At 42.5% G+C, this 25,576-nt stretch overlaps 1 protein-coding gene across 1 annotated transcript in view; it reads left to right on the top strand.

Moving 5' to 3' along the window:
* TFAP2D (transcription factor AP-2 delta) overlaps positions 1–25,576 on the top strand; it is a 41,702-nt gene that overhangs the window by 10,574 nt on the left and 5,552 nt on the right. The window contains exons 4-7 of the mRNA XM_018567443.1: positions 8,170–8,335; positions 13,396–13,514; positions 16,670–16,811; positions 22,122–22,235. Coding sequence (XP_018422945.1) covers positions 8,170–8,335; positions 13,396–13,514; positions 16,670–16,811; positions 22,122–22,235 — 541 coding nt within the window. The remainder of the gene's footprint in view (positions 1–8,169; positions 8,336–13,395; positions 13,515–16,669; positions 16,812–22,121; positions 22,236–25,576) is intronic.

Genomic DNA, 25,576 nt, shown 5'->3' with positions numbered 1-25,576 from the left:
GACGAGAGGACAAGACTAACGGCAACAGAGATATTTTTTTTTTTTTTTCTTCCTCCGATTGCCCTTGGCAACATAAAATACAAACTACTTTGAATCAAAACATTTTTGGGGAATTAATATGATCTGAACTCCTTTTCGTTTTAAAAGATCTTGAGTTTGTCAAATCGCTTAGAGGTGACTGACATACGAATGGCGAGGCGTTTTATTTCTAGATAGGAATGTCAGATCTTATTTGATTAAAACTCTCTTCCAGCCCGGCAATGGTACGCAAACCGGCAGAGGAACCGGAACTACTCCCAACCACACGCCTTATGGCTTAGGCGTTTCTTCATATGGTTTCATGTGCTTCGTAGGCACACAGCTCAGATGGCCAGACCACGCCTTCATGCCTGACTGTCATCTGAGGTCCATCGCTGTAACACATTAGTGTTGACTTACTAAAGGGGTTGAGAATGTATACTTTTTAATGTATATGTTTAGTTATCTTCGGGGCTAAGTGTCATGCACCTGGTGGAGTCTGGTGTGTTTGTAGGCACGCAAATCAATGGTCAGACCACGCCTTCATGACTGACTGTCATCTGAGGTACCTGGTGGAGTCTGTTTGGTAGGCACACAACTACAATGGACAGACCACGCCTTCATGCCTGACTGTCATCTGAGGTCCATTGCTGTGACACATTGGGGTTGAATTGCTAAAGTGGTTGAGAATGTATACTTTGTAACCTATATGTTTACTTATCTTGGGGGCTAAGTGTCATGTACCCGGTGAAGCCTGTTTGGTAGGCACACAAGTCAATGGTTAGACCACGCCTTCATGCCTGACTGTCATCTTAGGGACCTGGTGGAGTCTGTTTGGTAGGCACACAACTCAATGGTTAGACCACGCCTTTGTTCCTGACCATCATGTGAGGTCTATGGCTGTGACACATTGGGATTGACTTACTGAAGGGGTTGATGTATGATTATCTTAGTGGCTAAGTGTCATATACCTGGTGGAGTCTGTTTGGTAGGCACACAACTCAGGTGCCTGACTGCCATCTGAGGTCTATGGCTGTGACACATTGGGATTGACTTACTGAAGGGGTTAGGAATGTATACTTTGTAATGTATATGTTTGCTTACTTGTCTTAGTCATTTCTTTGTGCATTGGGGTAACTTTTAAAAGTCTGTATTCTTTTTGCAAATTGGTGTGTTACTTATCTTAGTAGTTAAGTGTCATGTACCTGGTGGAGTCTGAGTTGATGAGGGTGGTCTCCCTTTGCAGCTCTAAGCCCAGAGCCCCTGCATGGTAGAACAGGTGAGCAGGGACACAGTAGTGGCAAGAGTGCCAGAAGATGTAACCTTGGCAAAAAGGGTCAGTCTCTGCGTTGCCGATGAGTCTTGGGCTGGAATCGGGCACAGCTGTGGAACGCACAGAAGGCAGAGTTCCAGAAGAGGGGTAGTCAGACTAGCCGGGTCATCAACAGCCGGCAGAGCGGTATCAGACCGGAACGTACTGAGGAACAAGTCAGGGCCGGCAGTGAGGTACAATGCAGCAGGCAGAAGCGCGTCAAGGAGCAGGCCAAGGTCACAGGAACATAGAATAGTAGATGGAAGGTCAAACAAGCAGGGACACAATCAGGACACAGGATCTAGGGACACAGAAGGCTGTCGATCACTCTAGTATAGGATATCATAGCCTCAAATGACCCGTTTGGTGCCACATGTCCGCACACACTTCGGGATGTACGTGCACAGACCTGAGCAGAGGCACTCGACCGAGCACAATTCTGTGAGCCAAACTGTGCCCACTCACATGCACATGTGAAGGCGCATGCACAGATCTTTGGCCACACAGGCTGGTTCTGGCTTCCTGACACTAAGGTGGCACTGTGCTCAGTTCAGTCATCCAATAACAAGCAAGCAAAGATCAGTTTTTTCTCTTGCTCTTGAGTATTTAAAGTGACCTTATCCTTATTTATTAAGCAAAGTGAGATTTTAGTGGGAACATCATATACCCCTTTTGTAAATCAACCCAATTCCACATGGTTCAACCATGTTACATATGAATGAATGTTGCCTTCAGTAGCTTTTTTTTTGGAGGGGGGTTGTTTAACCAGTTGACATCTGCGGTGTTAAACCCCCTTCCCATCCAGGCCATTTTTCAGTATTCAGCGCTGCGGTACTTTGACTGACATTTATTCCGTCATGCAGCGCTGTACTGAAATGAATTTTATACCCTTTTTTGGGGACAGATAGAGCTTTCTTTTGGTGGTATTTATTCACCACTGGGGTTTTTATTTTTTTATATATTAAGGAAAAATTACAGATTTAAAAAAAAAAAAACAGTTTCCCCTATATTAAATTCTAAAACATTTATAATTTCCCAATTTTTTGGTAAAATATAAAAGACGGGGTCTAGTCGGGTAAAGAGACACCAAACATGTCAAGACTTAAAATTGCGCACGCGCGCGAAACCTCAAAAAAACTAAATTACCCAAAGTTGGCCATAGGCGACGCATTAAAAGCTTTTACCGCTCATCAGTTTAGTGTTATCAGTGATTGATGGCCCTAAAATGATTGCTTTCACTGCGACGTTCGCGGCGATATGTAACATGTGTAGCGCAATTGTCATTTTCGCGTGCTGGCGCATGCGACGCATATTTACGTTTAAATGTGCGTAAACGAAGGTGGGGGGACTTAAACATTGTGGGGGGGTTTACTTTTTTTTATTTGTGACCTGTTATTTTTTTAAACTTTTTTTGTTTGTGACTTTTATTTTTTTTAACTTTTTTTATTTATATAGATTTTTTTTTTACACTTATTGTTATTGCTATTATATAGGGGGATACCATCCCCCTATATAATAGCACAGGTACACTGACAGGTCCTCTTTATGGAGACATTAGGGGTCTCTAGACCCCTAATGTCACCTGGAGACCCCAAAAGAAGCTGATGAAGCACAGATTTGCTTCATCAGCTTCTTCTATCTGGCATAGGAGCCAGATGACTGACAGGTGAATGCGGAAGTGATGTAATACACATCACTTCTGCATTCACACTACGGAGGGAGAACAGCAAGGAGCTGATCTCCCTCCCTCCTCCTCCTGACGCCCTCCCGAGCCGGTCCCGGGCCGCGGATGGGGCAGCGGATCCCGGGATTAAAGGTAAGGGGTCAGGAGGGGGGAGATGGCGGCACCCGCGATCGCGCGCGGGGGGGCCCTCCGAAATTCACGCCATACAACTGATCGGGCGGCTATAGAGCCGCTGATGGGTTGTATGTGAAACAGCCGTTAATGGCTGTAGTAACAAGCGGGTCTTTCCTGCCCGTGCGCGCGCGCTAGGGGGCGCGCGCGAGCAGAAAAAAAATGCCGTCTGGCGACGGCAACCCGCAGATAGGAGTCAGCCGTCCGTCCGTTTTTTCTTAACGGGCGGACGGCAAGAGGTTAAAAAAATCTCTTTTTGCCATTGACTTTTCAGTTGCTATTGACCATTACCATGATGGGGAGGTCATTGTAAACAATCACACTGTCTAAGGAAGGGGTGCCCACAATTTTTGTGTTAAGATCTACTTTTCAAACAACAAGCTACATGAAATCTACCAACGCAAAAAAAAACCTCCCTCGCTCTCTCTCCTCGCTCATCCTCCTGGCTGTCTTTCCTCTCTTTCTCTCTCTCTCTCTCTCTCCTCGTTGTCTCTCTTTGCTCTCTCCCCTGGCTGTCTCTCCCCGCTCTCTCTCCTGGCTCACCTTGCTGTATTTTGCAACAGGCCGTGTAAACTAATATTCTTTGATGTAATACATAGCACTTCAACCACCAGAATACACCAGAAAGGTGTCGGGGAACTTGGCTCAGCAGACTCAGGCTAATAGGGAATCATGTGTGCACAGCTAAATAAATATACCAAAATGGTACCCTTTGTGATCTACCAGCATCAGCGTTGAGAGCTACTGGTAGATCACCATCTACCTAATGGGCACCCCTGGTGTAAGGCATAGAAATGAAACAGCTAGACAACAAGATCCAGGTTTCCATTGCAGTTTGATGCATTGGAAGGTTTTATCTAATTCTTACCTCACCTGATACTATGCCTTGTAGTCTAGAAGAAAGTAATGAAGGATTATCCATCACACATCCACCAGTGGACATCAATGTCAGGAGAAGAAGGGATTGTACATGGGTCTGACCATTTGAATGCCAATAATCAAATTGCTTTGAGTATGGCGAGATCAACATAACCATATAATTCATAATTAAAGAGACAGTCCACTTAAAATAGTTATTTTAGCTATAGGTGACATTTGGTGGGTGGAGTTATTTTTTTATAAAGCTGTGGGGAAAAAAAGGAATAACAGATATGCAGTCAAAATATCAATGTAAATGTGTACCTGTTCACAGAGAGTGTGATCCATGTTAAGCCGGCCCATAGTTTGCAATGGCCAGCTTGACATAAATCTTACCCTGGCACTTCCCGACACTTCCTGTTTCCTTCCTGCTAACCTTAAAGTGACACTAAACTCAGGAGTTAAATCTTACAAATACATTCAAGTCCCTTAACTCTGAACAACAATGTTTCTTATTTGTGTATCACTCGGCTGTAGATCCTCCAATCATCTCTGAATTGGTGCTGACACTGTCCTTCCTTCTGGAGGGGGGCTACTTGTGTTCCCCATGGTCCCTGTGTGTGTTGTAAAGTAGCCACCGCTCCAAGCTCACTCCTGTGATGGACTACAACTTCATTGCAAATTAGGAAACTAAACAGGAGATTGTAGTTCATCCCGGGAGCGAGTTTGGAGCGGTGACTACTTTTACCCTCATATCTTAAACCTTACCCTACTGGCAATGGCGGAATCCTTTCAAGAAAAATGTATTCCAACCTAAATGTTGAGAACAGCAGCGTGCACACTAAAATGGTGCTGGTGTCCGTTGTATAGGAGAGTGTGATACATTGTTGCAACGCATTGCTCTGTTTCCTGTTTTCAAAAACTTTATTAAAGTTTTACAAAATGACACTTTGTTCAACTATATGCACCATGCTGTGTTGAGTGTCTGACCTGTGGTGCATTGGGTTGCATGTCTGCATTTCTAAGCAGCGCTCCGGAACCCGCCTCAGTGGATCATTATGATGGCACATGGATAACAATTGTTTTCTGATCTGCAGAGCCCAATTGATCTGAAGTCCTCACAATGGCCATTATTACTAAGTGTACCTTAGAGTTTTTCTTAATGGTTGTATTTCATTGTTTCTTTTTGATACTCTTTGGATAAATATCTGGGTGTCCGAACCATTTTCAGAACTGCATAAAGCCTGAGAAAGGAATTAAAAACTGACGTCTTTATAAATTTGCTTAGCGAATGACCGGTGTTATTTAAAGTGTATCTATTACTTAAAGTGTATCTAAACCCAAGAACAAGAATGTGATGTATTACAGCTTACCCGTCCTTAGATGTGGTCACTGCATTCGTTTTCTTACTTCAGTTATTTATCCCATTTATTTTAACCCCTGTGAAACATCTGGCAAAAATCATTCACATCCTGTTCTAAGGACGACGTTCGTTCACTGTACTACATCCATGAAGGAGCACTTTGTCACGCTAGAACAGGAATTGTGTTAGAACCACAGAACATCCCGCCTGTCTCCTATAGAGTGAGATATCCTCTGTTCTGAATTGTCCAGGACAAGGGCTACAAGTGATCTCGGCGACATCGCCGAGATCACTTGTACAAAATAAGCGGTGGCTTCCCCGCTGTACCTTTAGCTTTGCATGCAGGGCTAAATGTAGAAAACAACTAGCCGCCCGGTGCCCTGAACTGCATGTCCCGGCATCGGGAGAGAATTCCACACCCCTGCTGCCCCCAGGCCGGGCCTTGGTTGGCCTTGTGGGAAATCCGGCCCTGGCCCAGGGCTGATGACAATGCTTGAGATAGCTCTACAAAGTACATGTGATGTTGGACAGCACTGGATTTCTGGCAGGATCTATACGCATTTTTTTCGGTTATGAAAGAGATAACCAAACACTTTTGATAGTATACATACCAGACAAAATAAGATAAATTATTGTTACAGTTTAAACTTTCTGACTCCGCAACCTCAAAGTCCTGTGGTGAGGTCCTTTTTGGGTTTCTGTTAATCTACCAGATCCTGAAAGAAAAATGTATGTGTGTTAATAAATTCCCCGCAGATTGCCATCAACCCCATCCAATGACCTCGGATTGGGGTGCCCCTAGTAATGTAGTTTAGCACCCCAGTCTGCGCCCCCTTTATTACAATGTAACAGGCGGCATGAAAAGCCTGATGGGAAGGAGGAAGCATATTTCTCCATAGATGTGAGTGTAAATAATACATTTCTCCAGGAGTACAGGCAGCGTTGGGCTGAAGCAAAGACGTAGCCCTCAGCGATATGATTGTTGTTAGCAGCAGGATCCTTTTGTGGGCTTGTTCATGACTTATTTCAGAGAGCAATTGTCATTCATGTACATTAAAAATATATAGTGTACAGTCAGCCTCAAAGTCAGCCAGAGACTCAAAAGATACAGACTGCGGATAATTTAAATTTCACTTGTCATAAGGCATTAGGGAGGCCCCAATATAAATCTACTACAGGCTGATAAACTATACAGGCCAATATGTTGTACAAAACCTTCTATCTATCTATCTATCTATCTATCTATCTATCTATCTATCTGTCTGTCTGTCTGTCTGTCTGTCTGTCTGTCTGTCTATCTATCTATCTATCAATTATCTATCTATCATCTATCTATTATGTATCTATCTATCTATCTATCATCTATCTATCTATCTATTGATCAATTATCTATCATCTATTATGTATCTATCTATTGATCAATTATCTATCTATCATCTATCTACCTCCTTATCTATCGATCTATTGTGTATCTATCTATTTATCTATTGATCAATTATTTATCTATTATGTGTCTATCTATTTATCTATCGATCAATTATCTATCTATCTATTATTTATCTATTATGTATCTATCTGTCTATCCATCTATCTATTGATCAATTATCTATTATGTATCTATCTATCATTTTTTCTATTAATTTAATAGTATTATTATTACATAGTATTTATATAGCGCCAACAGTTTGCGCAGCGCTTTACAATGTAAGGAAGACATTACAATTGCAATACAATTCAAGACAGGATGGTAAGGAGGGCCCCGCCCCTGAGGGTTTACAATCTGCAAGAGGAGGGGGAAATGATACATGAGGAGGTAGCTGTGTGGGATGAATTGTTTGAGAATGTGATGGTTGAGTGGTTAGGTTGAGGAGGGATAGGCTACTGTCTATGATAGGCTACTGTCTATGATCATTCAATAAATTTAGCAAGTACATTGTGCAGTAGAAGCAGAGCCATCAGAATTAAGCTGGATCGGGATTTTTGTTTTACGTCTTATTTTCTCCATCCAACTATCTATCATCTGTCTCATAACCTTCACCAAGCACTAATTTATTCTCCATCACCCCTGTCCTCGGACTTGTGTGTCAGAAATACTTGTGCAGAACATTTACATAACCACATTTTTTTCTTCCCCCAAAAAAAATGTTTTGACCAATTTATCTTCTAAACTTACACAAACCACTGCAAAGGTTAACAAAAGTTCTGAAGTCAGTCTGCAAACTGATTGTATGCAAAACTGAAAAACATGATGTCAGATGTCACCCTGAGTATAAAATCCCGACTTTGGAATTATCTGATCATCTGATGCAGTGTTTGGGATTTCTGAGATCTGCAGAGAGAAGGCATGCTGAAACCAGCCCACTCCTGCATGTTCCTGGTTACTCTGGGCCTCATTTATGAAAGCTAGGCTGACAAGACAAACAGAGTGCTCTACCACCTTCCACCAATGCAGGTCCATGGCACATCAGTGCACAACCAAGGCTTCCATCAGCCCTTCGTCATTAACAATAGTGTTCTGGATCCAATTTAGAGTGTCTGTATTTGTTCAAGGCAAAAAACTAGACTTAATAGAGGCCTTAAACATAGCTATGATTATTGTGTTTGCAATTTGATGGCAGATAGGTTTCTTCTATCCATCTTGACACAAAGCCTAAAAATCAATTTTCCTAAGTGCTGTTTTATTTATATAGTACTTGGGTAACATTTCTGTATGTAACGATTTTATTTATTGCCTTATAAGACTCTCCTTCTGGTTTTCTCTAGGTGGCACCTGCGTAGTAAACCCCACAGATCTCTTCTGTTCTGTTCCTGGTCGGCTCTCATTACTAAGTTCCACATCTAAATACAAGGTCACCATTGCGGAGGTGAAAAGGCGATTGTCTCCACCGGAATGCCTCAATGCGTCTCTGCTGGGCGGAATATTGCGAAGGTAAAATATGATCATTATCTAGATGTTAATTTGCTTTGTATCTTGTATTTCATATGTCCAGCCTATTTTGGTTCTGCAAAGGTCAGAACCATGGTCAGGTTTTAGTTACTGTCTCTATCCCTCACTTCCTATGTGGCTACCAAAAGAGGAAGTGATGAGAAATCTCCTCAATGGGGGAAGACAAAAAAAAATGACACTTTAGTGTAGGGACGGGTTAGAACCTTGACAGGTTGTTTTTGTTGTCTGTGTTTTGAGACTGAAACCCCCATACTTAAGGTGTGGTCTCCAGGACATAGAGTGTGATCACTCCAATGACCACAATATCAAACAGTTTCAATCTTCCTCCACTGTGACTAATAAAAATGAAGTTGGACAAGGTGGCAATGTTTCTGAAAAGCCCCCGAACCCCATATACCCACCTTACCTGAGGTATGAGAGGGTTTGATGTAATTTCCAGAGACGCTACCAGCTAGCCTTTCATGGGCAAGGCAACAGTACCTCTTTTTACCATTTATTTACCATGACCCACTGGTCCTACTCGGTAATAAATTGCACAGAACTGTGATGATGGAAGAAACAGTAACATTAAATAAAATCATGTACACCAGAGGTGAATATACCAGCAGCAGCAGAGCTGAATTCTGGGTTGTCCGATCATAGTTCTGAAGTTTGTCTACCTCCCCTTCCTCCTTCTACATATTCCTATTGACTAGAGGGGAAGTCTATTATAGTGATGGGCCAACAGGAATAATTGGAGGGGGCTATTCCCCAGAAGTGATGGCAGTTTCTCTGATCAGGACATAGGCGTTCCAGCACAGTAGAGAATACTGAATACTGAAGCTGCTGCATCTCTGGGTTTATGCATTTTATACCTGTCGGTATTTTATCAACTAAACGTGTCTCTGTAAAGGAGTCACTTGTAGTTATCGCTGCAAGCCTGCCCAGCAAAATCAATTTTTCTGAGAAAAAACCCAGTTCCTCAGTGCCCATCTAACGGGGGTCAGCAATCTTTTTTAATTAGCTCCAGCTAAGTCTGCTCCATCTCCAAGTCTCCGTGGTGCAACCAGGTTTAAGTCTATAAGCCTGTCATTCCACCAGATGTGACTGGGCTATGTTCCCTTGTTCTAAAAACTAGGGAATGGTTGGCCCTATCTCTAGCCCTTGCTTTATCACCCAGTAAGGCATATCTGGAATGCCATATTTATTTTATTATTTTTATGATTATTATTACCCATAGTCACTGTAGGCTGTACATATAGGTGATGTTGTTAGGAGATACATTTGCAGTGTATTCATTTTAACTCCAAAAATGTAGTTGTGGGATGTACCACATCTGATGAGGGCAAGAAAACAACCCAAACCAAGATACCCAATCATCATCTGAAAATGCACAGGGTCTATATCCTCTTCTTTTCTAGATCCTGTAGACTCAACAGGTAGATATCTTTCCAGCAGTGAGGAATATCCCCTCTTCCTCATACCACATGTATTGGGCTGTGTTGATCAATGCAACAAGGCGAAAAGCTTTCTGTTGTATCTGTGACTGTTCACACCAATAGGCTGTGACAAGTTTAAGTTGTCACTATCTGTGACTAAGAACCAGGCTTGGTTTGAACTACACCATTGTTTTGTACTATCCCATAAAATGTCAGTATTTTGCTTGAATAAATTGTGTAGAAGTACCTGTTATTGCTGTATGTTACAGCTGGAGCAGTGATCGCCTTCCACTCACAGTACTCCTAGATTGTCTGTCAGTAGGTGCAAGATGGTTCCAAGACTTCCTGCAAACATTGTGTGGGTTCTTCCAGGGAGTGGAAGGCAGAGGCAAAATCGGTCTCCGGCTAACCATAGAAGATAAAAAATATAGCTTCTTTAAGACCGTCTTTAAGTATATCATTGGGGTAATCTCACTTTTGGACTTCTGAAGAGATAAACAAAATGCCAGCATGTGATTTCAATTGTCAGCAACTAGCCCAATATTGAGATCAGGGCTTTGGTTGGTGTTGGTCATGCCGTTAGCAAAACCACTTTGGTTCCTTACACATGGCTAGTAATACTCCTTTTGTGAATACTTGTTGAATGTAGATATGTGCAGCTATATTCTGGTCATTTAACAATTAGGATGTGTTGGGAAGAGTGTCTCCACTATGATAGCTCTTGGTTGTCAGAGGGGTGAAAAAGTATCTCTTCGAGTTGTTAGGGGCCTTTCATGATAAAATTGCAGATCAAGTACCTTTTCACACATGTGTCCCATCCCACTGTGTTACTTCTACTGTTTGTTGAATTATAATGGATTGTGGGTTATCATTTCAGCCCCCACAAATTGTTGCCTTCACTAAGTTAGTTTTGTAACTTTGCTATTTGCTCATTATTTTAGCCCTAGTACAAAAAAAAAAATATATTGTAAACAATCTATATTTATATTTGTCTTTTGATGGACTACAATCTCACGTTTAGTTTATCAATTTGTATTGAGGTTGTAGTCCATCATGGGAATGAGCTTGGAGCGGTGACTACTTTACAACACATGCCCTTGCTTTATCACCCAGTAAGGCATATCTGGAATGCCATATTTATTTTATTATTTTTATGATTATTATTACCCATAGTCACTGTAGGCTGTACATATAGGTGATGTTGTTAGGAGATACATTTGCAGTGTATTCATTTTAACTCCAAAAATGTAGTTGTGGGATGTACCACATCTGATGAGGGCAAGAAAACAACCCAAACCAAGATACCCAATCATCATCTGAAAATGCACAGGGTCTATATCCTCTTCTTTTCTAGATCCTGTAGACTCAACAGGTAGATATCTTTCCAGCAGTGAGGAATATCCCCTCTTCCTCATACCACATGTATTGGGCTGTGTTGATCAATGCAACAAGGCGAAAAGCTTTCTGTTGTATCTGTGACTGTTCACACCAATAGGCTGTGACAAGTTTAAGTTGTCACTATCTGTGACTAAGAACCAGGCTTGGTTTGAACTACACCATTGTTTTGTACTATCCCATAAAATGTCAGTATTTTGCTTGAATAAATTGTGTAGAAGTACCTGTTATTGCTGTATGTTACAGCTGGAGCAGTGATCGCCTTCCACTCACAGTACTCCTAGATTGTCTGTCAGTAGGTGCAAGATGGTTCCAAGACTTCCTGCAAACATTGTGTGGGTTCTTCCAGGGAGTGGAAGGCAGAGGCAAAATCGGTCTCCGGCTAACCATAGAAGATAAAAAATATAGCTTCTTTAAGACCGTCTTTAAGTATATCATTGGGGTAATCTCACTTTTGGACTTCTGAAGAGATAAACAAAATGCCAGCATGTGATTTCAATTGTCAGCAACTAGCCCAATATTGAGATCAGGGCTTTGGTTGGTGTTGGTCATGCCGTTAGCAAAACCACTTTGGTTCCTTACACATGGCTAGTAATACTCCTTTTGTGAATACTTGTTGAATGTAGATATGTGCAGCTATATTCTGGTCATTTAACAATTAGGATGTGTTGGGAAGAGTGTCTCCACTATGATAGCTCTTGGTTGTCAGAGGGGTGAAAAAGTATCTCTTCGAGTTGTTAGGGGCCTTTCATGATAAAATTGCAGATCAAGTACCTTTTCACACATGTGTCCCATCCCACTGTGTTACTTCTACTGTTTGTTGAATTATAATGGATTGTGGGTTATCATTTCAGCCCCCACAAATTGTTGCCTTCACTAAGTTAGTTTTGTAACTTTGCTATTTGCTCATTATTTTAGCCCTAGTACAAAAAAAAAAATATATTGTAAACAATCTATATTTATATTTGTCTTTTGATGGACTACAATCTCACGTTTAGTTTATCAATTTGTATTGAGGTTGTAGTCCATCATGGGAATGAGCTTGGAGCGGTGACTACTTTACAACACACACAGGGACCATGGGGAACAAAAGTAGCCCCCCTCCAAAAGCAAGGATGGTGTCAGCACCTATTCAGAGATGATTGGAGGATCTACATGCGAGTGATAAACAAATAAGATACATTTTTGAAAATAGTTAAGGGACTTGAATGTATTTGTAAGATTTAACTCCTGAGTTTAGTGTCAGTTTAAGCGTTTGTATAATCAGAATTTTTTTAGGCTTTTAACAGAGCAGGCAAGGCTTAGAACTCTTATTAGTTTTTTATTGCCAAACGTTTAGAAACAGAAAGTGAGTACCACGCCAATTGTTTTAGAGTCCAAATAGTCTAAATATATTGATCTTTAGTCAGGATGACACAGGATGTTACGGCCAATACATTTTTAGGGATGTTTGATGGGTTGCTTCATCGGGGTTGTTTAAAGACTAGTAAGTGTGACTGTTGGCAATGAGTTCTGGGACTTATTAGTCTATGTGATATAGAAGTGTTGCAGCAGTCAAGCTGTCTGTTTTCTCTGGGTAGATTCACCCTCTCTACTGGTCCTTGTGGCCATTGTCAATGAGATAGAAAATGATGGGAATTCCAAAATTTTTGAGTTGTTACAGGAACAAATCAGGCAAAAAGAGAGTTGCTTTACCGTCACCGAGCTGAATCCTCAATTGGAAACCACAGTGCTTGGGTAAAGGGCTCTGCCGGACATCAGTCAACTGCACACGTTCAGAACCCTGCACGCCAAAGTGATATCCTGATATATACTTTATATCCACATAGCATTAAACAGCGGACCGCTGATATGTTTTAGCCCTTGCAATGGGCCTCAGCAAAGGCCCGTTGCAAAGACTGAAACATGTCAACAATTCTTTGTCCGCTGTGTTATGCCATGTGGAAATGAAGTGTATAGATCAAGATATCACTTTCTTGTGCCAGTTTCTACACGTGTAAAGCTACCAGAACAAGAAGTGACAGGAAATCTTCCAATGGGTACACTTATTCTCAGTGTAAGGAACCCAAACGGCCATAGTCTGATCACTGTATCAATAAAGTTGTATGCTGGAACGGGAGTTTGGCCTCCAACCTCCATTATTTGTAAATTGAGATTCAGACAGGAACTCTGTCTCTTGGCAAACGGAGATTTAATTTCATCCAAATTGGTTTTTTTCTTCCTCTGCAGGGCAAAGTCCAAAAATGGAGGTCGTTGCCTGAGAGAGAAGCTGGACAGGCTGGGTCTTAATTTACCTGCTGGCAGAAGGAAAGCTGCAAATGTAACCCTGCTGACATCCTTGGTAGAAGGTAAGTGCCTGATTCCACCATTGTTACCTGGATTAACTTTTTAAGACACTGTCCAGTAATCTTCAGACAAGTGTGAATCCTTCCAGTTGTTCAGAACCTCTACATGTGAGGGAGAGAGCTCGCTTGTCTTTGATCATTTTAGATGAAGTCACACAGCGTACGAGAGGATAAAGCACCTGGATTGGAGTTGTGCTTTCAGTCAGAGGCAGATGAAAGCAGAGCCTCACATAACGGGTATTACAATCCACTTTCCTTTATTCCCTTGAATGTTTGGATGTGCTGATCAAATCGAGCAAGGGCTTTCTTCTGAGGCCCTAAAGAGATCTTTCAAATACACTTCTAATAACTCCTCTTCGTACAATGCAGTTGTCTCATGTTTTCTTGGCCAAAAACCCTGAAATGTTTATTTTGATTCAGGTGTTTTCTTTGTTTGCTGCGCGCTTAAATTGCCCAGTATATTTCAGAGTTAGTCTTTGTTGTGGCTCTGACGGCTTGGTGGTTTGTTAAAGAGAATGTAGAGTCCTATCAATGTTGCTTTCAGATGTGTAAAAGAGACCAGCTTGGTAGAAATGGTCTTTTCAAGATGCGTTTATGTTTCAAAAACTGTGTTTTTATGTACAAAGTATTATAAAGCCAAACGTATGCGAGCAACGCTTCACATTATTAAGTTCAATTGTTTACTGCTATATCATACACATAGATTTTAGACAATTGTGGACTTCTGACCTTGTGGTGACAGTTTGGTGAAGACCCTTTTCTGTTCCGTCATGACTGTCCCCTGTGTACAAAGCCAGATCCATAAAGTCATGGCTTGATGATGAGTTTGGTGTGGAGGAACTTGTGTCCTGCACAGAGCCCTGACCTCAACCCTTTGGGATGAAATGGATTGCAATTGTGAGCCAGGTCTTCCCATCCAACATCAGTACCTGACCTCACAAATGCTCTTTTGGCTGAATGGGCACAAATTCCTACAGGCACACTCCCAGAATCTTGAGGAAAGCCTTCTCAAAACAGCGGAGATAGTTTAAAGGAGAACTATGGGGTTAGGACTTTTCCCCATAGTTCTCCTAAGGGTAACGGGAGGACACAAACTAGCGTCCTCCCGTCACCCAAAGCTTAGTATACCGCGAGCTACAGATTGCGGTATACTGAGACGCCGCAGCTGAAACGGATCCTGACAATTATGTCTGGATCTACCCAGCTGCATGATTGACAGCTGGCTCTGCCTATTTAGAGGCAGAGCCAGTTGTACCCGCCCCTCCCCCGTCCGTTCCGCCAGTCAACGCTGGAGGATCGGACAGGGGAGGGGGGAATCCAGCCCCTCCCCTGTCACGGCTCTCTACAGTGACTGGATCGAGAAGTGAGAGAGCGCCGGTATGTGTTCGCTCACTCCCGATCTACTGAGCCGACCTGTGACAGTCTCATTGTCACAGGTCGGCTAGAACTATGAGGATGAGTGAAAATCACTCACCTCATAGTTCTCCTTTAAATTGCAAGGAGAGGACCAACACCATATTTATGCCCATGGTTTTAAAAGGGTGTGATGGTCAGATGTCCATAAACCTTTGGCTAGATAGTGTACATGCCTCAGGGCAGCCATAATTGATTATTTCAGGCACAGGCCTTACTTCCTTGCTGTAATGCTACACAAGGATTTACTAAATAAATAGAGACTCTTCACTTTAAAAACTGAATGTTCACAGAGCTTAGTGAATAAGATATAGTTTTGTTGACCACGTTCATCTGTCTTTTTGCACATGAATGGGTATTTAAAGTCAGCACAGGTCCGGCTTATTTACTATCATTTCATTTGAAAAGCAAACATTCACTTTGCTATATAGACAACCTCTGCTGCTTTAGCATATTAACCTCAATATCACAATGAAAGAATATGAGCCACACGTGGGGATTACCTAGAGCGGTCTTCATGCAAACGCAGCCTGCCTAGGAACGTCCACTCCTTCAGGCTGGCATCCACTCATAAAGGCAATTTGATGTTTGCAAAACTTTTTCCAAAAGCCAGCCCAGTGCTTGCATCATGGCTGAGAGCTCTTGAGAGCAGTGCTGAGGAATGGTGTTGTGATGATTCCAGGAAGCTATGTACAGCACCCTAGCCTGCCCCTCCAACAGCCATGATCTGCCTGCATTGCACAGAAAAGCACATAGGCCCATTGATGACACCACTGGGTATAAAACAAAGTCTGTAATGAAAAGTGAAAAGCTTTATTTAAAAAAACAAAACTGTATCTTACTGATGAGGGGGGGCTTTAAGGTAACACTGCAATAATAACTCTTTATTTAAGAGTAAGATTGTTAATGAGTTCTCTATCAGGGATGACTTTTCTTTGGTTGTTTAGCACACAATTTGGGTTTGTATTGTGTTCTGTGTCACCAATGGGAAGAATTAGTCACTCTACAGGTCATGGTGACCGATGTCACTGGGACCGGAAGTGACAAAAAAAAACAAAATGTTTCAGTTGTCATAAGCACACTTTCAGTTGTCATAAGGACAGCTGTCTAAAATGGGGCTTCCCCTTCACTTTGGAGAGATATTCTCTCACTTCCTGTTTTGTCACCAGGACAGGAAGCGAAAGATAATCTCAGAACCCAAGGAGCAAATAGAGATCAAGGTCAAGTAACAAAGGACCTCTGGAGCATGCCAGCTTGCACATGTGCACATATGCAAATGCAATTGGGGCAACCACCAGTGACATATCCTAGGCATGGCACATTTGGCACATGTCCTGGGAGCCACTTGAAGGGGTGACACTATGTTGGTCAGCGAATGTTCTCCAAAGTCAGCTAACTTTTTTTTAGCTCTGGCCAGCATCCCACTGAGCTCCGGGCAACCAGGGACGTCCCTGGTTGCCAGGAGCTTAGTGGGATGCCAGCCAGAGCGGGACGCCATAGGTGCATTTTTTAGCATATACACATCTGGCAGCCTCCGAGTAGTCCAGAAATTGCACACATAGATATGAAGATATAGCTAACGGTACATGATAATTTGTAACATTTTTGTCATTTAGAGATTTTTGTTACATTTTAAAGTAAATAAAATATTTGTGATAAAGAATCCAAATAAAAACCGATCTGAATGCTAAATCTCCCACATTCATGTCTTGTTTGGGCGCTGATTATTTGTGTTCTTTTTACAGGAGAGGCGTTGCATTTGGCCAGAGATTTTGGGTATACCTGTGAAACAGAGTTTCCAGCAAAGGCCGTAGGAGAGCACTTGGCCAGACAGCACATGGAACAGAAAGAGCAAACGGCGAGGAAAAAGATGATCCTTGCCACAAAGTAAGAAAAAGGTTCCATGTTGTATGTAGACTGTTGTTAAAAAAAGAATACATTTGTGTATGAGTCCAGAATCACCCACAATGGTCATCCAATCCTTACAATGTTTGTGCTCTCTGCTGCTATCTGGACCATATATGAGAAGACCTTATCGGGGGGGGGGAGGGGGGGCGGCATCTGCGATATTAACTTTGCATACAGTATATAATATTATACGCTGCAAACTGTCAACGTTAATATCCTTCAGGGTCTCACAAATCTCTCCCCTCCCCTCCACACACAAACACACTCCAAGCTGTTACATAGTATTCAGGTTGAATAAAGACACAGGTCCATCAAGTTCAACCTTTTCTGTGTCTGTTGTCCCTCAATCTGTGACAAGCTATGTAAAACTCCATCGCAGTCTGACACCTCCAGTCACCCTGCTGCATCTCACCCTCGGACCCACCAGTGTAAAAATCCAGCACAATTCCACACAGATTAGCTCCCATTGCTCTCTGTCAAAGAAGAAAAAGGGATCACCAAGTGAAGAAAGACTAAGGAAATGCTTCCTACTGCTTGCAGCAGACTGATAACATGAATATCCTACAATACTCCTCCTGGGCAGACCTTGGAAGACTCTATCTGGGCAGAGTCACTTGCTTAGAACTCAGGAAGTGCTATTTTAATAATAAAAAGCCTATTTTATTTTTAATTAAACTGTTGTAATGTAATGGATAGGTCTTATTTAACCCTGTCACTGCCAAATGATGTAAGAGTTATGGTGGAACAGACTTCTTCCCATTGGTGACATTGGTGCTTGCAACAGGCCAGCCCAGTAACCTTTACAGTACGTGGGTTGCATCCCCTTAGGCTCTAAGCTCACCATCACTTCAGCAACGCTGAACTTATAGCAGAAGGGTGCCCTAGACTCTGCTGCTTAATGAATAGCCGTGATCAGTGGCTGAATAGCTGCTGATCACAGCCATTGCGCTCATACACTGCCATGTGTTGTTAAAAAGAACCTCAGTACTTAATTTTTCATATAAACTTTTTTTAAATTACATTAAATTAAATTACATTCATTCAACTTGTGACATGCTGCAATGCAATACTATGTTTGGCTGCATCATTTTATCGCAATGCACCTCAACACAGCGTACAGGCAGATTGGACACTTGCACAACGTACTGGTGTGAAGCCAACCTCTAGATTTTTTTGCATAAGTTGCTTATTCATAGTTTTGTGTGCCTTCAATTTTCATGGAAAAATACAAAAAAGTGCAAATATTTATTTGTTAACTCGATGCAATTTAATCTTTTAGAGGGTTATTCACTATTGAGTCGAAGGATACAACCATAGCTTCGGCTGATCCTTCGACTCTCTTCGGCCGCCTCTGCCCTTGCTGTGCCTTTGCCAAGCGGCTCAGCTGAGCCGAAGCATATGCCTTCGTTTGTGCTGAACTGACAGCCATAGCGGGCCGAAGGGCCTGCAGAAGGCCGGCCTTTCGCCTTGCAAATGGCTGTCACTGCTAGCTCCACCCAATTGTCTTTTTTTTTTGCCGGCATCTATGTCAGTGTTTTTTTTTGTTTGCTTTTTAATTTCTTTTCTTTAAACTATTTTAATTATTTTTACATTTTTCTACATTTAAAAATGATTTTTCAACGTTTTATTTTATTCCACTTATTTTCTATTCTGCTCGGTACCACGGAGGTACAGAGTAGAATAGCCGAGCCGAATGCCCCTTCACTTACTGCTGCCCGGCCCCTACGAGAATAGGGGAGAACGGCAGTGAGTGAGCTGCCGGAGCTTCGGCTCAGCCGATCCAGATGTTGGATCGGCTGAGTCAAAGTCCACCTGTGCTTCAGCTCAGCCGAAGATGCAGAGCAAGTTTGGCTGACCAAAGGCAGCCGATGTGCGGCTAAAATCAGCCGTACAAGGCTAAAGTGAATAGCCGAACAGCGTTCGGCTCACTTCACTTTGGCTGGGTTATTCACTCGGCTGCCTTCCGCAGCTTTGTGAATAACCCTGTTAGATGTAGTAGGATGTTTGTAAGTCATGTTCTGTTTGTGTACTAATAATGATTTTAGTGTATTTGTATTGTAAATATGGGTATGACGAACATTTGTTCACCTGTCGCAGGGTGTACAAAATTAACAACCCCGATTTTTATTTTATTTTTATTCTATCGGTCCTGCTCTTTCAGAAAATATATGGTTTGGGGGGTCATTTAAAAACATTCAGAGCTGTAAGTAAAAATTAGAGAAGCGTTATTTAAAAAAAAAGGTAATAAAAAAGGGTCTGGTCATCTAAGAATAAATGTGGAGAGCGGTGGCTGGCAGCGAAAGGGTTAAAGTGGTGTAAAAGAAAAACATGTATTCAAAATTTCCTACCCAGCCGTACTAAGCTTCACCTTCTGCGCATCGACACATTAGATTATGCTACACAGATAACATGTATGTGCCAGTTAAAGAAAATACTTTTGTTGCATTCTAATAGAACAAGCATCGTCTTATATCCAGGCTGGTGATTTATTGTTGGGGCTACAGGGGTGAGGTACTTCACTGGTTTCTCATGAGTCCCGTGCCGATCCGCACGACCATGGAGCTTGACGTAGAGCGAGATTGCGTTTAATGGCGGTCACTGACAGCATTGCATGGTTCATTCTCATAAATAACTCCAGGGGCTGAAATCCAATGAATTAACGTATCAAGGCCTCTTTGTCAAGGTGAAGATACAGCTCCTTCATAAAGATGAACTGCAGGCAAATAATCAATATAAAATGTATGAATTACACACAAAATAATTAGTGAATTTCCTTTTGTTTAGGAAAAAAAACCATATTTAAAGTGAATTTCCACATTTGAATTTCCAGTATACATTGTATTCATATGATGCTATATGTTATATATTATACATTGTGTTTTATTGTGGTAACTGTTATGCATTGTGTTCCTATGATGTTATACATGATACACTGTATTCATAAATATTAATATAAATGTTAAAAGCAGATAGTTACCTCTTTTGGTCTTGTAAATAGACAGGCCAACGTCCTCTATTGGCTGAGTGGTTGGCTCTTTAGATATAATCAGTGGCAGTAAAGGAGTGAAGAAGAGAGGATACATCTTGGCATCCCTATAGATTGGGCGATACCGTTGGCCAGCATATGGCCAAAAATACTTCAAGCTTAAAGGAGAACTATGAGGGGGGGGTGCTTTTCACTCACCTCATAGTTCTAGCCGACCTGTGACAGATGAGACTGTCACAGGTCGGCTCAGTAGATCGGGAAGTGAGCGAACACATACCGGCGTTCGCTCACTTCTCAATCCTGTCACGGCTCTCTGCCGTGACAGGGGAGGGACTGGATTCCCCCCTCTGTCTGAGTGGCGGAACGGACGTGGGAGGGGGCGGGTACAGCTGGATCTGCCTCTAGATAGGCAGAGCCAGCTGTCAGTCACGCAGCTGGGCGGATCCAGACATAATTGTGGGGTTCCGCTTCAGCTGCGGCGTCTCAGTATACCGTGAGCTGTAGCTCGCGGTATACCGAGCTTAGGGTGACGGGAGGACGCTAGTTTGTGTCCTCCCGTTACCCTAAGGAGAACTATGGGGAAAAGCCCTAACCCCATAGTTCTCCTTTTAAAGTGTATTTCCACTTTTGCAGTCAAATTTGAGAAACCCCCCCATATTTTTGGTATGAGTTCCCATTCACACAGCATAGCTAAAAATTATTTTTAAAAATAGATTTCTTAGCTTTTAGTTGTTTCTTTGAAATTGTTCAGTGTAGCTTGCAGTCTGCTCCAGTGGTTCTGTCCCAAAGACAAAGTTGGGGACAGACGGGGGTCAAACCGGGGCACTATAGGGGGGTGAGTTTCATTAACATACAATGCTTCTAGGTCTTATCCCTTTGTTAGGACAGACAGTGTTCAAATAAGTTCCAAAGAGGTTCCCACCGCACTTACTAGTATGTCACTTTTTAAAGTGGGTGCTGCAGTGATAGTGGATGGCGCCACTTCAAGTCCAAGTAGTAAAGTATATCCCCAGATAGCAAGGATAACTTACCACAAACTTGTGTCAGGGTTAAATTGTAATTTTTGTTAACTTGCTGCACACACTCCCGGCAAGTTGTAGACTTGCAGAACACTCGCAGCACAAGTTCTAGTTGACACATTTTGAATTTGTAGCAAATTTGCTTGACAAGTCTACAGCAAGAGTCCTGCACGTCTTAGCAAGAGCTCTGCGAGTGTACAGCACTTTTGCAAAGCACGTTGATCTGGAGACTTGCAATGCAGACTTGCTGTAATTGTGCAACAAAATTGTGAAGCTTGGCAAGTCTGCAATAGTTTAGCAAGTCATTTTCAAACTTGCAGCTCAATTGCTTGCTATCTGGGTCACCAGCACACCAAAGTAAAATCTTCAACGAGTGGTCATTTTATTGATGTACACACATCTCATCACAAAGCAACGTTTCAGGGCCACTCGGGGTCCCTTCATCAGGCATGGCTCGTTGAAGATTTTACTTTTGGTGTGCTGGTGATAGACTTTACTACTTAGTGCTCAAATATAGCCTACAACTGATGATGAAATCTGCCAGCACAGTACAGACGGGGGTCATTATTAAAGTGAACCTGAAGCCAAAACCTTTTTTGTTTTACTTTTAGATGGAGTAAAGAGAAATTAGACCCCTTGGCAGGTTTGAATTGCTGTGTGTGTGTGTCCCATTAGCGAGATTCACCCTCTATTTGTCCTGGTGATTGTTATCCCAGATCCCAAATTTTGGGCTGTTGGGTTGTCTTTCAATGGGGACACTAGTTGTCGGGACCCTGCTGACCACAAGGAATTTCCCTCACTGATAAACAAGAGAGCCGAGTCAAGGGCGACCCTAGAGCAATGAAATTAAGGGGTCTTCTATGCCAAGAAGAAGCACAAATTGGAAATATGCAGCTGCAAGTGACAGGACTTAGAGATGTTCCCGACACTTGGTATGAGAGAGAGCTGGGTCAAAGATGACTCAAAGGCAATTAAGGGGTCTTCAAAATTGCCCCTATGGTTTTATCCCTGGAGCCTGACCATAAAGGTTTTACTTTGTAACAAATGTATTGTTGGCAAGAAAAACTATATAAATAATTACTTTAGAATGATATTCCTTTAGATTGTAAGCCTTCCCGAGCTGGGCTTTCAGAACCCCATTGCCATGAAATGTATTACTGTACTCTCTCCCTTTATTTTATAAAGTTCTGCACAAACTGGTGGCACTATATAACTCCTGTATAATAATAATAATAATAATGATTATTATTATTATTATTATTGGTTTTGGTTTTTGTCTTTTAGGCAAATCTGCAAAGAATTTCAAGACCTTCTAAGTCAAGACAGATCACCCCTGGGCTCCTCTAGACCGACTCCAATCCTAGACCTTGATATTCAGAGACACTTAACACATTTTAGGTAAGAGAATTGTCATTTGGCATAAAGTTTTCTAGGATCTGCTACCAATCTGTGCCAACACAAATGTTGCCAAACAACAAACTGACACAATTGTTTGACCTCTACGCTCAATTTGTTACCTCTACTCTCCCAAAGACACAAACCGTTTTATGGGGGGACCATAGGATGTGTACTTTATGCCCATTTGACTAAATCTAAATCTGCCTAATATTTTGTCCTTGTATGATCACCTTGTAAGGGATCTTTAGTATTTTTTCCTTTTAGGTTTATTTATGTTGAAGACTCAGAAATTGATCTTTAAAAAGTGTGACTTGTAAATATTCATATTTATGCTTTCAAGCCAACAGATAGAGTTGTAGGCACCCTGTTACATGGTTTCACGGATATCCTTGGCTACATTTGTAAAAAACAAAGCCTTTTGCTTACAAGGCTCAGTATATGAAGCTCAGACTCAAATCGCATAGAGACACAGGGTGCAATAGACACAGGTGAGCACAATCATGGTTACCCAGAGGTGGCCAGGACACCAGGGGCTCTAAGATCTCTGGAGACACAGGAGACTCTGGGGACATGAAGGAACATGGAATGCGCAGGAGATACAAACCAACAGTGGATGCTGGGGAAACACAGAGTGACAATGGATGCTGAGGAGACATGGAGTGACACCGGATGCGAAGGAAACCTGGATTCACAGTGGATGCTGAGGAGACATGGAATGACACTGGATGGTGACAAATCTTTGGTGTCTGATGTGAGACCTGAGAAGTTCCAGATCTAAGGAGCCAGAGCACCCTGGCTTTTGGGCTTTTCTGCAGTACAGTTCCCAGGTTGCAACCCTCGACAGCCCAGGAAGACACTAGCTGAGTGAGATACACTGGATATTCTGCGGTAACTGGCTGGCCACATGGAGAACAGGAACTCTGAGGTCTCAGGGTGCTGTGAAGGCAGAGGGTACACTGGAGTCACTCAAATGCACAAGGGTGCAAGAGTCTCTTGGGTGCAGGAGTCCCTGTAGACACACCGGGGCTCACTGTGAGCTCAGGAGTCACTAAAAGTGCACAGAGGTTCACTGGGATGCAATGAGGGTCTCTAGAGGCAAGATCTGCATGTCTTTTTTCTTGCTCAATACCGGTCGACTTTAAGTTTTGGGTGTTCCCAATTACCTCAGGTGTTCCTACCCCAGTTGCATTTCAAATAATACTAAATACTTTTATATGGCCAAAGCTTTGTGGGCACCTGACCATCACACTTATGCTTGTTGGACGTCCCATTACAAAACTGTGGGCATTAAAGGAGAATTATGAGGCGAGTGATTTTCACTCAGCCTCATAATCTGAGCCGACCTGTGACAATGAAACTGTCACAGGTCGGCTCAGTAGATCAGGAAGTGAGCGAACACATACCGTCGCTCGCTCACTTCTCGATCTATCCCTGCAGAGAGCCGTGACTGATCCCTCAGCGCTGACTGGCTAAACGGACGGGGGAGGGGGCGGGCATAACTGGCTCTGCCTCTGGATAGGCAGAGCCAGCTGTCAATCCCGCAGCTGGGTGGATCCAGACAGTATTGTCGGGATCCATCCCGGCTGGGGCGTCTCAGTATACCGCGAGCTTTGGGTCACGGGAGGACGCTAATTTGTGTTCTCCCGTGACCCTTAGGAGAACTATGGGGAAAAGCCCTGACCACATAGTTCTCCTTTTTAATATGAAGTTTCCCCAACAGCCTTCACTCTTCTTGGAAGGCTTTGCTCAAGATTTTTGAGCATGTCTTCAACCAAAAGTGAATTTGTGAGGTCAGAAGCTGATATTGGACAAGAAGACCTGGTTCAGAATTAATTCCAATTCATCACAAAGGTGTTCAATAGGTTTGAGGTCAGGGCTTTGTGCAAGACACTCAAGTTCCTCCAGACTAAGCTTATCAAACCATGTTGCCAGTCACACTGGGACAGAAAAGGGCTTTTCCCCAAACTCTTGCCACAAGGTTGGAAGATTGTTTAAAATGTCAAAGTACTTGAACTCAATCGTTTGAAGAGAAGCACATATACATTTGGCCATATAGATAGATGATGATCAGGTGTGTCAGGGTCTGCGACCGGGGCACACTGTCACGGTCTGCGACCGGGGCACACAAAATGACAAAAAGTAGCGTGCAAAAAATGGTGTCTGGGGTGAAAACACAGGAAGTAGGTGTGTGTGCGTTAACAGGGACGCACTAGAGGCACAGGTTCTAAGAAGGGCCAGGTGTTCGACAGAGCCTCTAATGGTGAGGATGATTGGCTGCTGGACACCTTCCAGGTTGTGGCCCTCTAGCATGCCAACAGAGACATAAAGGTTAGTTGCAGCACCGAGGTGCTGGATGCATTAGCAGACAGGGTTGAAGCATATACACAGCCACACAAGTAGGCACAGGTGCAAGGACTCACTTGAAGAAGCTGATGATCAATCCAATGCAGGACGTACAGGATCTCGCTGTGAGGAAGAGGGAATCCAGACTCACAGGAAACAAGGTAGGTGGTGGGCAACCGCAGGGATTACAGAGGCAAGAGATAAACAGGAAGTCCGACTGGGTCTAAAGACACGTTGCTCGAACGGCACAGAACAAGTGAGCTGGACTTTTAATGGAGAGGTTCAGAGTCGATTGGCAGGAAGCCAAGCAGCTCAGACAGGAGGTAAAACCCGGCGCCGGATCATCACACAGGGAAGTGTGACAAGGTGTTTACAAACTTCAACCTACAAAGTGCAAATAAAAATATAACGGAGAGAGAAGATCCTGAAAATCAAGCTCAGAGATCTCACCTACAGAGTCTCCAAGAGATATATGAAACCCTTCAGCTCTACTGTATCTACCAATAACTATAATATAAATATAATTGGGTTGGTTTGACCCTTTAAATAACACTAGCAACTCTGTCTGTTATTGAAAATTATATAAGTTTAACATGCGTTTTTGCATCCTGGCTGTCCAATTAAAGAAATATAAATTCCTGGCACAATAGAAATGTACAAGGTAAATTAGCTTTTCTATGTAAAGATGGTCCCAGCAGAGTAACTGCATAATTCTGAGAAATATATTGATTTTCGGAGCAATCTCATGTGATGTCTCAAGGATATTGATTGTTCTAACTTTATGAAAACAGCATTGTTAGGCGCTAACTGTTAGACCTTATTTTACTTCCTATATTTTACTTTGGCTTTTAGTTTGGATTTTTTATATTTTTTTTAAAGATGTGTTTATTTATGTGCGTGGACCATCTGCACAACTGTTGTGGGCACTCTTTGCGCCTCCTTTTGCCTCCATAGTCCTTTTGTAAACCCTTTGTTGAGATGAGAAGAGGGGGGGGGAC

The sequence above is a fragment of the Nanorana parkeri genome, unplaced genomic scaffold (assembly GCF_000935625.1).
Source record: "Nanorana parkeri isolate BGI_ZX_2015 unplaced genomic scaffold, ASM93562v1 scaffold1049, whole genome shotgun sequence".
Taxonomy (NCBI): Eukaryota; Metazoa; Chordata; class Amphibia; order Anura; family Dicroglossidae; genus Nanorana; species Nanorana parkeri.
The sequence above is the reverse complement of the archived record's forward strand: the minus strand, read 5'-3'. Positions and strand labels throughout refer to the sequence as shown.